Source organism: Amblyraja radiata, chromosome 39 (assembly GCF_010909765.2).
Source record: "Amblyraja radiata isolate CabotCenter1 chromosome 39, sAmbRad1.1.pri, whole genome shotgun sequence".
In the NCBI taxonomy this organism is placed as follows: domain Eukaryota; kingdom Metazoa; phylum Chordata; class Chondrichthyes; order Rajiformes; family Rajidae; genus Amblyraja; species Amblyraja radiata.
In genome coordinates, this window is record NC_045994.1 from 13,786,724 (window position 1) to 13,801,840 (window position 15,117).

The 15,117-nt window shown below is 44.0% G+C and overlaps 1 protein-coding gene across 1 annotated transcript in view; it reads right to left on the bottom strand.

The window, feature by feature from the left end:
* Positions 1 to 15,117, bottom strand: part of kat6a (lysine acetyltransferase 6A) — a 133,484-nt gene that overhangs the window by 36,115 nt on the left and 82,252 nt on the right. Inside the window, exons 7-8 of the mRNA XM_033013861.1 lie at positions 13,795 to 14,114; positions 11,032 to 11,150 (exon numbers count right to left, since the gene is read on the bottom strand). Of these exons, the coding sequence (XP_032869752.1) occupies positions 11,032 to 11,150; positions 13,795 to 14,114 (439 nt within the window). The remainder of the gene's footprint in view (positions 1 to 11,031; positions 11,151 to 13,794; positions 14,115 to 15,117) is intronic.

The window sequence follows — 15,117 nt, forward strand, 5'->3', positions numbered from 1 at the left end:
TTAAATTGTTCATTTCCAAAACATTAGTCACCCTTTTCTTTGCTAATTCACTAAGTCCACGCCCAGGCTCAGTTTCAATTGTGCTGTTATTTCTTTACTTTTTCACGGTAAGCATTTTAAAGATTGTTTCGCATTATTTTATAAAAGGACATGAATAATTATTTTACTCGCACGTTTTCTATTTCAGCGAATATTGCCAATTTTTACAACTTTTATCCCCACTTGAATAAAAATTGGAAGAAATGTTCATTCCAATTTATTACGTTGGCCTTCGACATACATAACTTCTTAATCTATCACTGTTCCCAGTTTATACACAAACTATCTCAGTCTTGATAGCCTGCCATTACTCATTCCCATTTTTCCTGACAAATCTTTCTTTCCAATCCATCAATTTGAGGTGACACTTCAAATCAATAAAAATGACTCACTTTCCCATTACATATTTTCACCTTTTGATTTTTCTTTGTCTCTTTACTTAACCAGCTCAATCCCAATTCAATCTTGCTCAATATCATCCAGATATCTTCCTACTGCAGCAACATCTAGTTGCCTGATTTTCTTCCCCAGAACCAGATTCTGCAGTTGAAATGTGTGAACTTCAGGGCCTGTTCCACTTGGGCCGTCACTTTCGCGACAGGCTGGTAGTGACGGTCGCTCGACGGTCCCACGAGAGTCGAGCGCGTCATCATGTGCCCGCACAGCCGTCTGGAGCGCGTGACTTCATTTGAAGATAGCCACAAAATGCAGAGTAACTCAGAGGGACCGGCAGCATCTCTGGAGAGAAGGAATGGATGATGTTTCAGGTCGAGACTCTTCTTCAGTCTGAAAGAAGGGTCTTGACCCGAAACGTCACCCATTCCTTCTCTCCAGAGATGCTGCCGGTCCCGCTGAGTTACTCCTGCATTTTGTGTCTATCTTCAATTTTCTTGGCCCCGCTCTGGGAGTAGGAGTGGGGGCGGATCCGGATCTGCAACGGCCATGAGCCTCAGGCTCAGTTCGACGATCGTTTGCCTGCTTCTGCTGCTGCTGGAGGTGAGACGTTGCATCGCGCCAGGGTCTTGGGCCTGTCCCACTTTGGCCGTCAGTTACGCGACAGGCCGGTGGCGCGCGAAGATTTCGTGCAGGATGAAGTCCACACCACTCCATGCGCCCGTCCCCGCGCTATCCACATGCTAGCAGGTCGCGTAAATGGCGCGCGAAAGACAGCCAATTGGGACAGGCCTTTAAGAATTGATTTTTAAAAAATTGTTACAACACAGATTATATCACAGAAGCATTCAAAAATGTACAAAATCAGGGTCGGGTAGGACAAAGACACAAAGACATTTCTGACTAAACAGCTGCTAAAATTACAAGAGTCGTCCAGCAAGAAAGAAGCCGTTCAACCCAACATGTCTTTGCTATCCATCAAACCCTGAATAGAGTGGTTGTGAAGTTGTTTCCACTTGTGGGAGAGTCTGGGACCAGGAGCTATAGCCTCAGAATAAATAAACATACCTTTAAAAAGATGAGGAAGAATTTATTTAGTCAGAGGGTGGTGAACCTGTGGAATTCATTGCCACAGACAGCTGTGGAGGCCAAGTCGATCTTTATTTTTAAGGCAGAGATTGACAGATTCTTGAGTAGTACAGGTGTCAGGGGTGAAGGGAAGAAGACAGGAGAATGGGGTTGAGAGGGAAAGATAGATCAACCATGAGTGAATGATAAGAGTAGACTTGATGGGCCAAATGGTCTAATTCTGCTCCTAAAACTATGAACTTATGAAAGCCAGTCCCATTTGCCGTCTTTTCACCCATATCTCTCGAAATCTTTTTTGTCCATCAAATATCTTTTAAATGTTGTTTTAAAATGTAAGAGGTTTTGAACACAGCAAGAAACATGGCTGAGGGAAGAGAGCTCACTTGTAGGTTTGGAATATAATGTGGAAAAAGTGTCCACAATCAAGATCAGATTAGATAAGCAAAGGATAGAAGAGTGGTCGATGGGAGATGGGGGAAATGGTGGGTGATGCTACAATGATAAGATATGCAGAACTTCAATGTTAACACAGCATTAAAAAACTGTTCATTGCTTTCTCTGTTTTTCCACCAGATAGTAATTGAAGTAAAAGCAAAAAGAATTATGTTTTACTGTTTCAGTCAATAATTCAAGCATCAGAACAGCTACTAAAGTACAAAGTAAATTAAGATCTTAATCTGTACAAATAATAAAACACCGGGATTTAATAACAAAAGGATGCAAGATAGATCAAGTCAGGCTTGTATGAAGAAGTCAATGGGCAGTATGTGTAAATCCTCTGAAGAGATTTCAAGCACTTTTCTCTACATGGGCCCTCCTGATGCAGTTACTTCATTCTGAATCGGATGACAAGTAATTTAAGAAAAGGATATCTAACACTTACATCATTACCACATATGTCCGCAGAAACAAAGGAAAATGCTTCATCTCTGGGGAAAAGCAGATCGTGAATGCAGAGCAACACAGCTGAACTCCATAATCAAGCTACTTCACCTAAACCAACGTCGATGGATAATTTAAAGGCATTGTTTCACCTTTTGTTAGCCCGAATCATTTATAAACCAGAAGAGTTACTGTATATCATGTGTACAAGGTGATCTAAATCATAACTGGTATAATCTTCTAGGAACATTAGCTTCCTCACATAGACCATTAAAAAGGCACATTTTTATTCTGAAGGTAGATTTTTGATCCATTATGTGTGGAAACAACATTAAGATTTCATGCCGATTGCACCGCAGTAAGAAGATTTAATACATCAACTTATACACACTGACTTTGAGATTAATGTTTCCTACATTTATAGCGTTCTATGCGGCACAGCTATTTCACAAAGGCCATGCATCCTTTGGCCTGCCTAGCTTCATTTCTATGCATCCTAACTCCTGCTCATTAATGAATGAACATGGTTGAGTATATTTTGGTAAACCATACTTCCATCTTGTTTGCTATTGTCTGATTATGAGCCACACAAAAACATTAAGAAGAAAAACAATGTTTTCTTTGGGGGATGAATTTCCCGACTTCAAGCAGTCTGGGAAAGTGTTTCATTCCTCAATAACATCTAAAATCAACTTTATCAAGTTCATTTCTAATACCATCAAAGTTAGCCTTGCCCAATTCAGAATTGTAACTTGCCTTGTCTACATCCATAACTATTTTAAAGCTGATAGAACTGTCGTCATCGGTCCTAAAAACCTTTCCCACAGACAGTTCAGTCACTTGCCCTTCCAAATTTCCTAAGAGTACATCAAGCTTTGTCCTGCCCTTGTGGGGCCCTCAACATATTACCCAACATAATCCCAAACACACATGACCATTTCCATCCCTTCTACGCCATTGATCGTCCCATTCTATATCGAGAAAGTTAAAATCCTCTACCACCACAACCTTATTAGTCCTGCAGCTGCCTGCAATCTCCTGACATGTTTGTTCATTTTAATTTCCATTGACTATTTGGGAACCCATAGCCCACTCCAACAACGTGATCATCTCCTTTATATTTTTCAGCTCCAATCTACAGCACCTGTACCCTGGAGCATAAAGATGCTTGGCCTGTCCCTCTCATAGCCAGGTTTACATTATGGCTACAATGTCACAGTCGCACGTACCTATCCACCTGAGGTAATCCTCCTTGCCCATCAAGCCTCTCGCATTAAAATGAATGCAATTCAATCCAACCGTCCTGCCTCGCTTCATGCCGTGCTCCTGCCTATTCTATCCACTGAATTTTCTTGCATCACCTTCCATACAGACTTTCAGCCTCTCACCTGCCTCAATGCTACATTAGACCCCCCCCCCCAATCTTGTTTAGTCCTTGGCATAAATGGAGGAAGCCCGCCATCTTCCTCGGTATTCTCCATAAATAATGAATATCCATAACACAAAGTAAGATTCCCCCTGACCAAGACTAAGCAATCGATACTAGATTTAGCAATACCTATAAAACACGGTCAAGGAAAAACGTCTGCTGATTTTCATCTGCCTCCCTCTCTGAGTTGACAAATTGGTGCTCCACATATTCAACATGAATTGGAGAAACACCAAGGGTGGTATCAGTGTTTTTAATCTCCATCCTTTGGTGTATCACTGCATCAAGTATAGTGAGGCAACGGTAGAGTTTCTGCCTCACAGTGACAGAATCCCAGGTTCGAGCTTGGCTACGGCTGCTGTCTGCGTGGAGTTTGTCCGTTCTCCCTGTGGCTGCGTGGGCTTTCTCTGGGTGCTCCGGTTTCCTCCCACATTCCATCGACGTGCAGGTTTGCAGGTTAATTGGCTGCTGCAAATTGCGCCCAGTGTGTGGAACGTGAAAGTGGATGACACGGAACTAGTGCGCGCGCGACCAATGCTCGGCGTGGACTCGGTGGGCTGAAGGGCCTCTTTCCGTGCTGCATCTCTAAACTAAACTAAGTGCAAGCACCACTAATCTGAAATTGTGTTTCCCCTTCCAGAATCCGAATTATTTACATAAATGGTAAGAATCACATTGATCCTGCAGAATTGTTTCCCAAATTTCATCCGCTTGTGACGCCCTTACACAATTGTGATTAGGAATCCACATTGAGTGATGGCAAGCAACAGGTTAACAGGGAAAACGCTGCATCCTCTCAGAATCCAGCAAGTCATTGTGCAGCGTGCTGAAGCGCGGCCAACTAATATAAAACAACTTTCCAACAAACGTGGGAAGTGAGTCATGAAACTGAGGCACGGTGGTATCTAAAAAAGAGCAAGGCCCTGGGAATTTGGTGCAGTGCCTGTTTGCTCCTATTTCAATTACTTCACAAAGAATAAACTGTAGGCTGTTTAGGTCGTCAAGCACTGGTTAACAGATGACAGACTCCCATGAGCCAACAGCGCACTGCAAAAGCAAGGTCCTTTTCATCAGGGCTACCTTCTTAAAAAAAAACTGCCTGCATGAACTTACACAAACATAAATCTGAGCACAAAAGTTTGAAATAAATTTCCCAGTCGTGCCACAAATCTTCAGCTTGTACCACCTAGTTTACAGCATTGGGCCACCAATAGCATTTTTCGCCTCAGCAGCAGTCCAAGGGTGTATGAGAATCATTAAAAAGGCCATTTAATAAAACAAAATTAATGTGATTGAGTGAACATGTGCAAAGTTTGCATATCAACCTAACATCAGTGTCGATGATGCCCTCATTTACATGCTGCAGAGGGTGTACACACATTTGGACACTACTGATGCATCTGTGAGGATTACTTTTTTTGACTTCTCAAGTGCCTTCAACACAATTCAGCCCCGACTGCTAGGGGAGAAGATGGAGAAGATGAAAGTGGATCCATCACTGGTACTGTGGTGTTTGGATTACCTTTCCCTCAGACCACAGTACGTGCGCCTACAGAACAGTGTCTCGGGCACCATCTTGAGCAGCACAGGGGCTCCACAAGGAACTGTGCTGGCTCCGTTCCTGTTTACCATCTACACAGCGGATCTCCAATGTAACACCAACAGCTGCTTTTTGCAGAGGTTTTCGGATGATACAGCTGTTGTCGGCCTCATTAAAGGGGGCAATGAGGAGGAGTATAGAGACATAATAAGTAACTTTGTGGAGTGGAGTGCACACAATAACCTCCATCTTAACACCAAAAAAACAAAGGAGATAGTTGTGGACTTCAGGAGGGGGAGGAGGAGGACTCAAGCAACACCAATCACCATTAAGGGCACTGAGGTGGAGGTGGTCGCTCATCACAGGTACCTTGGGGTGCAGCTTGACAGTGAGCTGGACTGGAAGAGTCATATGGAGGCGGTGTACAGGAAGGGACAAAGTCGACTGTATTTCTTAAGGAGGCTAAGGTCATTCAACATCTGCCAACCCCTACTGTGCAGTGTCTACCATTCAGTGGTGGCCAGTGCTCTGTTTTTTGCTGTGGCCTGTTGGGGAGATGGCGCCCGTATAGCGGATAAAAACAGACTGGACAAGCTAATCAGGAAGGCCGGCTCAGTGGTCGGGGCTGAGCAACGAACGGTCCAGCAGGTGGCAGAGGCCAGAACTCTGAACAAACTAGGTTCTATAATGACCAACCCCACTCACCCACTCCATGCCCTGAAGGTGATCAAGAGCAGCATCTTCAGTCAGAGGCTGATTGCACCAATGTGCAAAACTGAGAGACATAGGAAGTCCTGTTTACCAGCTGCTATAAGATTATATAATGCGCATAAATAACTGCACTTTTTTTAAATTAATTGTATTTTAACTTGTATTTTAACTTGTATTTTAACTTGTTAAGTATGGAAGCCATTTGAGGAAATGTGTGGTGTTATGTCTGTCTTGAAGCTGTCGTGGCACTGTAATTTCCTGTAAAGGATTATTAAAGGTATAATCAATCAATCAAAGACAAATTATTTTTCGGAAAACAATTTTAAAGGCAGGAAAAAAAGAACTTCCAGAGGAACTCAACGGGTCAAGCAGCATCGATGGGGAGAGGGGAATTATCAATGTTTTGGGTGGTGACCCTGCATCAAGGCTGAGTATGTAGAGGGAAGAGAGTGCAAAGAGGTGAAAGGGAGGGGCGAAGAGGTGAAAGGGAGGGGCGAGGCAGATGGGTGGACTGGGTGAGAAGGGGATGGGGAACTTCAGGAACAAGAGGTGGTAGATGAGAAGTGGAACCTGATCAGGAGTGGGATGATGGGCCGATGCCCAATATTCATCCCTTATTTGGCTCCACATTACCTCCCAGCCTGCTCTCCCTTCTCCCCACTTCCCTGCCCAAGTGGCACCATCTGCCATTGTTCCCCCCCCTCTTTTTGTTTCAACGTTCCACCCAGCAGCCTCTGCATGTAAGCTCTCCACTTTCTCACCATCACCCTCACCTCACATGCTTTTACCTATCAGTCCCACCTTTCTCCTAGCTATCTCCACTATATGCACTGTCGGTCCTCATGCAGGATCTCAACCTGAATCATCGACCATACCTAAAGGCTGAAGAATGGTCCCGACTCGAAATGTCTCTTATCCATGTCTTCAGAGATCCTGCCCAATCCACATTTGCGTTTTTTTTTTAACCATACATTTGCCTCCGCAGGTGCTGCCTGACCCGTTGAGTTACTCCAACAATTTGTTTATTGTTCTAGATGACGGCATCTGAAGTCTCTTGTTCATCTTCTTATTTTTCAAGATTATGTGGTAATCAACAAATAGGGATAGATACTTTAGGATGTTTGTATTGTTAAGGGCTTGCCCCACTTGCGCGATGTCCCATGTCCCAGGGTGACGCCTGTATGGTCGCCCAAAAAGTCGTACCTTTTATCTGGTCGCCGCTGGATTTTCAACATGCTGCGACTATGACGGGTGCCGGCAGTCGCCAAAAAAAAATTGCGTAAGTGGGACAGGCCCATAAGCTACTGCAAACCAAAGTCGAACTGCAACAATCAGAGAATAACTTCCAATATCATGCACTTTCCATTCCTTCTTTAAAACACCCTGAAGTTCTCAGGTAAAGTGCCGAGATGCAACCATTTCCAGGCATACATGACTACACACAAATAATTTCCAGCAGTCCATTACTTCATAAATAATGTCGTCATGTGCCCACCCTTCACAGAGTCATGAATACTCAGATCACTCAAATGACCATCAATGTAGGGGCTTATCGACATCAATTCAGAAATCCGCAGGCTCACAGTATTCAGTGAACGACCAAGTGAGTAATGTGCAGTAACTCAGTGGGTCAGGCAGCATCTCTGGAGATAAGGAATTGGTGACGTTTCATGTCGAAACCCTTCTTCAGACCGAGAGTTAGAGTCTTTGGTGTAAACCAGCGCCTACAGTTGTATCCTACACAAGTCTGTAATTTATTTTAGCAACTGTCAACTGCATGGATGGAACTTCAATTCGGCTAATTTATGATTGACAGCAAATAAAAATCTTCTAATTGTTTCTTCCTACCCACAACTTCACACGGTGAAATCTGAAACAATGCACCGTTCAATAAACGCCAATAATTGAAAGTATGTGTCTACCTGAGTCCATGCATGGGTTATCAAACCATTTCCTATTCGCCTCCACCTCTTTTCCAGTTGAATTCCATGTGGGAATGTTGACATTTGGCTCCAATACAACTGCTTACACATGAATTTGTGAGCACAGCAGAAGAACATAAATCTAATACAGTTTCACTGCATTTTATCATAAATGGTTTTTACTTCAGCCATGTGCAGAGAGGAGAAAAGAAACAAAGACTTACGCCTCATCTATGTACAAATGAAACGTGATTTCACTCTCCAGCCACTGAAGTGTCGCAGCAGCTGTGACACTTACCACGTGATCGCTGTGCAGCATATGATCTCAAAGAAACAAACACACTAGGCACAGAGAACAATACTGGCAGTCTGCCTTAATCCTTTGAGGAGCCAAGGCATTTATTTATTCCAGTTTTCCACACAGCACACACTTGCCCACACTGAATGGCGGCAGGCAATGTATTGCACAACACATTGGGCAAAGGTATTTGCAAAGTGGGCACAAGCAAATGCAAAGTTGAGTTAAATTTCAACCTTTCTCCTCCCAGCTCTGGTGACCTTTTTCAAAATTGATGCTGCTGGCAGGCGACTGACTTTTGTGGAACTAACAGGGCTACTCCCTGATCGATTCTGCCAAACAACATGCTTAGTTAAGCTGCTCGCTTGCACTCAAATGGATTCCCTCACCCAGACATCAGAGCTAAAACTGGCAAAATGTGGCTTGCTGAGGAAGCAATTTCAAAATATACCAGCTAATAAGCTTCATTTGGCAACACTCGTTTGTTTGTGGGTTTCTCTCACAGCCCAGAGACAAGCAGAACATTGAGGTTGATGCTACAGTGCGAGGTGCTGAGGAAGCTGTTGACTTTCAGTTGAGTGGTTGAAGCAATACTCTGGAACCACATGCTGGCGGAGGTAATGACCTGTGTGGCTGAATGTCAAATTTTGTTATATGATGTTTCTGCGATGCACCTTGAACAATTAACCACAGTCAAGGTGATTGTGTGGATTGTTGTTGAATGTATCTCAGCACAAGACCAAAGACAAAGGCTCAGCTTTTTGGCCAAGCACTGAAGCCAAGCAGGAAGGACTAACAACGGCCAACTTTTGGTCTGGCTGCCATGTTCCTATCATGGAGGTTAAACGAGGAAATTAAAATGTCTGGTACATGATGCAATGTGTAACAAAGCTGACGGTCCACTCAAATGTCTATAGCAAAACAGCAAGTTAGCCACGAGGAATTATTTTGACAGCACAACCAAAACAGGATTGACTATGAAGTTCCTGCTTGCCTCCAGCTCTTGACATAGCAGAAATTATATTGACATGTCAATTTAACAGCGCCAGTGCCACATCTACGGCACACTGGACACATCTAAGTGATTTACTGTGACCTCAGAAGAGAAGCTGTAGAAGCTTTTGGGTATTTTCAGCTTCAAGGAAGAATTTCATTGTTCTGTAGTTGGTACATATGACAATTAACCACTCGTGACTCTTCTCTTCAGGCCAGCTACTTAGAACTGAAATGTTATTTGGTGGGAAATATCTTTGCCTTTTTTTAAGGCCTACAATTTTACGCTCAGTAAGTGAGCTTTGTTCAAGGCAAGAACAATGGTGTTTGTAATGCCCCTGTCCCACTTAGGAAACCTGAACGGAAACCTCTGGAGACTTTGTGCCCCACCCGAGGTTTCCGTGTGGTTCCCGGAGGTTCCCGGAGGTTTTTGTCAGTCTCCCTACCTGCTTCCACTACCTGCAACCTCCGGCAACCACCTGCAACCTCTGGGAACTGCACGGAATGAATGAGGCAGAAGATCAGTCCAGATTTCACTGATATCAGAGTAGGATGGAGGAGCCATACGATCTACTACCGCTCAAATGTTTCACGCTCCTGGATCTCAAAACTGGGAAGAATCATGCTCATATCAATTGACCAGCGTCAGTGACCTCATCAGATGCGTGTTCCTTTTCACCAACACTGCAGCAGCTATGTGGCAAACACCGGCAAACAAGGTATTATCTTCATCAATATGGTCTCACCACGTGGATATTCAATTTTATCAATCTAAATTTCATATTTCTCAGTCTCCGCTGAAAATGTTAATTTTCAACTACCAATAATTATGTTGCCGAAACTGGGCCAATTGCACTGTCAAACTCAAAATGTCCATTTGAACATTTTTGGGAGTGTTGTGGCTGCATAGACTGCACCCAAAATTCATCTATGGATATAATGACCCATCTTACGGGATGGTTTTGAGTGCTACACACTTAACCATTCTGTTGTGGACAATATTCCTGACACATCTGCTGACAATTTCCACTTACAAACATACCGTGACATTTTACTTTCTCGTGTAATAACGTTTCTGTGTATAAATTCATTCTAATCAGCAGAACACATCATCTTTTCCTGCAAGGCGTACCTTTTTTTTTTCCGTAGGAGATAAAAAATAAATATCTGGCGCTGATGTCAATATCTGCAACATGAGTGGTTTGCTCGCAAGTATGCACCAGTAACGGCATGCAACGGATGTGCTGGCTCTGGAGAGGGTCCAGGGGAGGTTTGCAAGAATGATTCCAGAAATTAGCGTTTGACGGCACTGGGCCTTGTACTCGCTGGAGTTTAGAAGGATGAAGGGGTACTTCATTGAAACTTACCGAACAGTGAAAGGCTGGGATAGTAGAGTAGCTTCCACTAGTGGGAGAGTCTAAGACTAACGGTCATATTCTCAGAATTAAAGGACGTTTCTTTAGGAAGGAAATGAGGAGGAATTCCTTTAGTCAAGAGGGTGGAGAATCTGTGGAATTATTTGCCTCAGAGGGCTGTGGAGGCCAAGTCAATAGATATTATTACGGCAGAATTAGACAGATTCTTGTTTAGTATGGGTGTCAGGAGGTATGGGGAGAAGGCAGGAGAACGGGGTTAAGAAGGAGAGATAAATCAGCCATGATTGAATGGCGGAGTAGACCCGATGGGCTGAATGGCCTAATGCTGCCCCTATTACTTTATGACCAATACATCTCACCTCCAGTGCAACTTCCTGAACATGTTGAAATAAGTCCAAGTCTTTCTCCGTCACAATGTCTTTGCTCAGCGATTGGTCATCCTCATTCTCATGCTTGCAGCCCCACGGGTCCTGATTGTCTGCAGATTCAGAAACAAAAACATTTTATTAATGAAGGAACCTTCCTCCAATAAAACCCTCCTGCAATCAAGCATGCAGGTGCAGGCAGAATGAGGAACTGACAACATCAATGTATTGATGTAGTTGCCAAAAATTAAAGGAATAATGTTATGGCACTTACTTCCACAAAACATTGCAACCCAACTTATGGGATAAAATGGCAGGTAGTTCACTACTTTCCTGTTGTCCATTAGTTTGGTTTCTGATGTTCTGTCATGTTTGTTGGTGTGGCTGGAGATACACACATCCTTTCCCATTGAAACAGTATGCGTGTCAGCCACAGTTTGACAGTCGATAGTGACCCGGCGGAGGATGCACGGAATGCGGTCCCTCATATTGCTGAGGGCTTCACTCTGAATTATAACCTTCGGAGTTCAAACGCTGAAGGTCCGATGAAACTCACCTGTCTCAGATGGCTCTGCACCATTTCCCAACCAATAAGGCTGAGGAGAAGCATTCTCAAGACTCTGCCACTTGAACAGGCTTCCTGGAGGTGGACATCAGAACAAGGGTTGATATGCCCTCCCATCCCCTTTCTCTCTCACTGGGGAAGCACCTCAACTGTGTTTGAAGCATCCTCCGCAATGCATGAGCTAAGTCCAGGAACTCATCACTGGCAAGGGTGGCAAAAGTTTATCAAGAAACTGAAATGATACAATAAGCCTATATAACCAGCTTTAAAACTGTCGAAGTGCCACACAGAGTCAATATCAATTACAGTTTAGGAAATACCACGTGTACAAACAAATATCAAATGCAACATGAGATGCAGCAGAATGCAATAGCGGCTGGAATCAAATAGATTTAAAAGCATGTTTGTGGTACAAAAGTTAGGCTGAAGCTCAATTGACTCAATTCAGTGTTTTAACTTTGTAATTTAAGAAGGAACTGCAGATGCTGGAGAAACTCAGCGGGTGCAGCAGCATCTATGGAGCGAAGGAAATAGGCAACGTTTCGGGCCGAAACCCTTCCGGGTTTCGGCCCGAAACGTTACCTATTTCCTTCAGTCTGAAGAAGGGTTTCGGCCCGAAACGTTGCCCATTTCCTTCGCTCCAAAGATGCTGCTGCACCCGCCGAGTTTCTCCAGCACTTTTGTCTACCTTTTAACTTTGTAATACGACTCCAATTATTTCCACACCAAATTTCCTCTGAGTAAACTAGACCTGCAGTGTGGTAGGTGCACTAGTGAGGTAGCACGCTCCACTGGAAAGCATCGAGGGCTCAATTGTCAAAATGGAGGTTCAGAGATGATCATTGTTGCGCCCTGGGAATTATGCGCCACGTGAAAGGGAATCGGCGGGAGATCAATGATGTTTTTCTTTTTAAACTTTGGATGAAAAGCTGCCATTTTCAACTTAAGCAACAGCAGGGACGTGATCACAACCAACAGTTGTCTTTCTCACAATATCCAGGCCCATTTCATCTTACGTCTACCGATCCTTATGTTAAAAGGCTTTGGATTAAAAGTAAAGGCTACCACATGCAATTTTCAACGGTAAAATAGATAATTGCTAATTATCTGTTCTTATCAATCTACAGGGGCTAAGAATACATCAGCCAACTCTACCGTGGGAATGCTTTCCACTTTCAATGGGTGTTTTGCTAATGCCATGAAAGAGGTGCTCAATGGGAGTAATGTTAGCACCGTGCCGTTACATGCAGTTTACATTGCTACTTTTTTTGGAGGTAGATTCAAGAGATTAGTCATACACTGTTGCCCTTGCGACTGCACCACCTCGCTCTATATTTTTCATGACCCAGCCAAATTAAAGTTAAAATGGTGGGGGACTGAAAGATACACAGCGGGTCTGTCAGTATTTGACAAAGATTAGTTGTGCCGACAGGTTGGACGGTTAATCTACCTTTTCTCGTCCCAATTTTGATGGGCCTTCTGTTTTTGTTTATTGTACAGAAACGATGTTGAGCAGAGCTACCTTCATGGCATAAGCCCACCCGCTTCCTCTTTCACAAGGCAAATAGCGACTGAAGCACCCCAAAGACAGCGCAACATGAAGCCAGTTTCTAGCGCTAGCGATGCGTGGCAGCACGGTATTCGCTTCTTACCCTTGTCCTCGGCACTCTTACTCCTTTCTAATTCCACGTTTCCCTTCCTGTGCCAAAGGATCTCCTTTCCGTGTCTCATTTTACACCGGCTGCCCCTTATTGCTTTCTCCCTCACAGAAGGCGGCCGCAAATAAGGAGAGCGCGGCTTAACCGCCATCTCTATTGAAGTGCTGAGTCGCTGGTGAGGTGAGGTTTGTAAAATGCAACTTGTTTTCATGCTACTGTCCACCCTGTGGCCTGGGAAGACTGCGTTATCAACAGATGGACATGGCTCACAAGGTAAAAGGCGAGGAGGAGTTAACTCATAGTCTGCTTCACCAGTGATATTGGGAGTACAAAATGAGGAAGGAGAGTCAAATGGTTGCCTTCTTAACGTGGGCATTCTGGGCACACTTAATCTGCCAGTGAATGTCAGCTCACTGTGACCAACAAGGCTAGAACAGGAAGATGGTTTGAAGCTACTTAAATGCCAGCTTGATGCCGGTAAATAAATCTCAGGGGATATTGGGCATGCAGGGATTAATGAGTTCAGTGCAGTACCTGTGGGCCATGTGCCGTTGTCAGAAGTGCTTGATTTTCGTGGCCCCTTTTTCTTGAGCCTGTATTGCTCAGCTAAGTCCAGAAGTTCACCCCGAGGCTTGCGGCCATCGGGGGAAGGGGTGAAGAATTTGCTAAGGCCGTCAATGAGCCCTTTGGTTTTCTTATTCATTTTCAGGCGGGATGATTTGCTGATTCGTGAGTTCAAAGTACCCAGTCCATCCAAACGACCCGACTTCGAGGAATTGAGTGCCAGGATTTTGCGTTTACGCCCTCGACCAGGGCCTTGTCTCTCTTTGTCGAATGACTGAGAACCTTTTGATCTGTGGAAGAAGAGAGAATCAGATGAAGGGATCAGTCACACTCCATTTACAGTTTGTACAGTGACAAAACAAGAGAATCTACAAAACAAGTCACACAACAGAGCGTTTGGATTTGCCATCGCCCGCCGGGGGCTCCAACATCAAGACCCCGGAGCAGTGCTTTACATCGTCCCGGCGCGGCCTTAACGGCCGTGGGACTTGACATCGCCAGCCGGGGGCTTCAACATCGGGAGAAGAATGGAAAACAGTGGAGAGACTATGACTTTGCCTTCACAGTGAATCTCCTCCTCACTGTGATGGATGTTTGTGTAAATTGTGTTGGTGTGTGTCTTGGTTTTTTTTTCTTGTTGTATAACTGCAGAAACCAAATTTCATTTGAACTTCATTTGAGGTTCAAAAGACAATAAACGGTATTGTATTGCAAGTCATCATAGAACGACAGTCATACAGCATGGAAACAGATCCTTTGGCCCAACGCCCACACCAACCAAGATGCCCCATCTACACGAGTCCCACCTGCCTGTGTTTGACCCATTTCCTTCTAAACCTAAGATAGACACAATATGCTTGAGTAACTCACCGGGACAGGCAGCATCTCTGGATAGAAGGAATGGGTGACGTTTTGGGCTGAGACCCTTCTTCTAAACCTATCCCATCCATGTACTGCCCAAATGTTTTTTTTAATACCGTGATAGTACCTGCTTTAACTACCCCCTCCGGTTGCTCGTTCCATATACCCAACAGTTTTTGCGTAAAAAAACATTCATGAATGTTTAAATAAAAATGATCGGCGCGGTTCACCAATTCCTGGATGCCAAGCATCATTATTTTTGGCAAAATTATTGGAAGTCACCATCTTTATTTGGACACAAAGATGCATTGGACCATAACAGAATGACACTGCATGCATCTCTGTGTCTATACCTGACAAACACATATACAATAATGATAGCTACTACAGTAACTACTCCAAAATGTCAAAAAACAATGGTAAACCACTTTT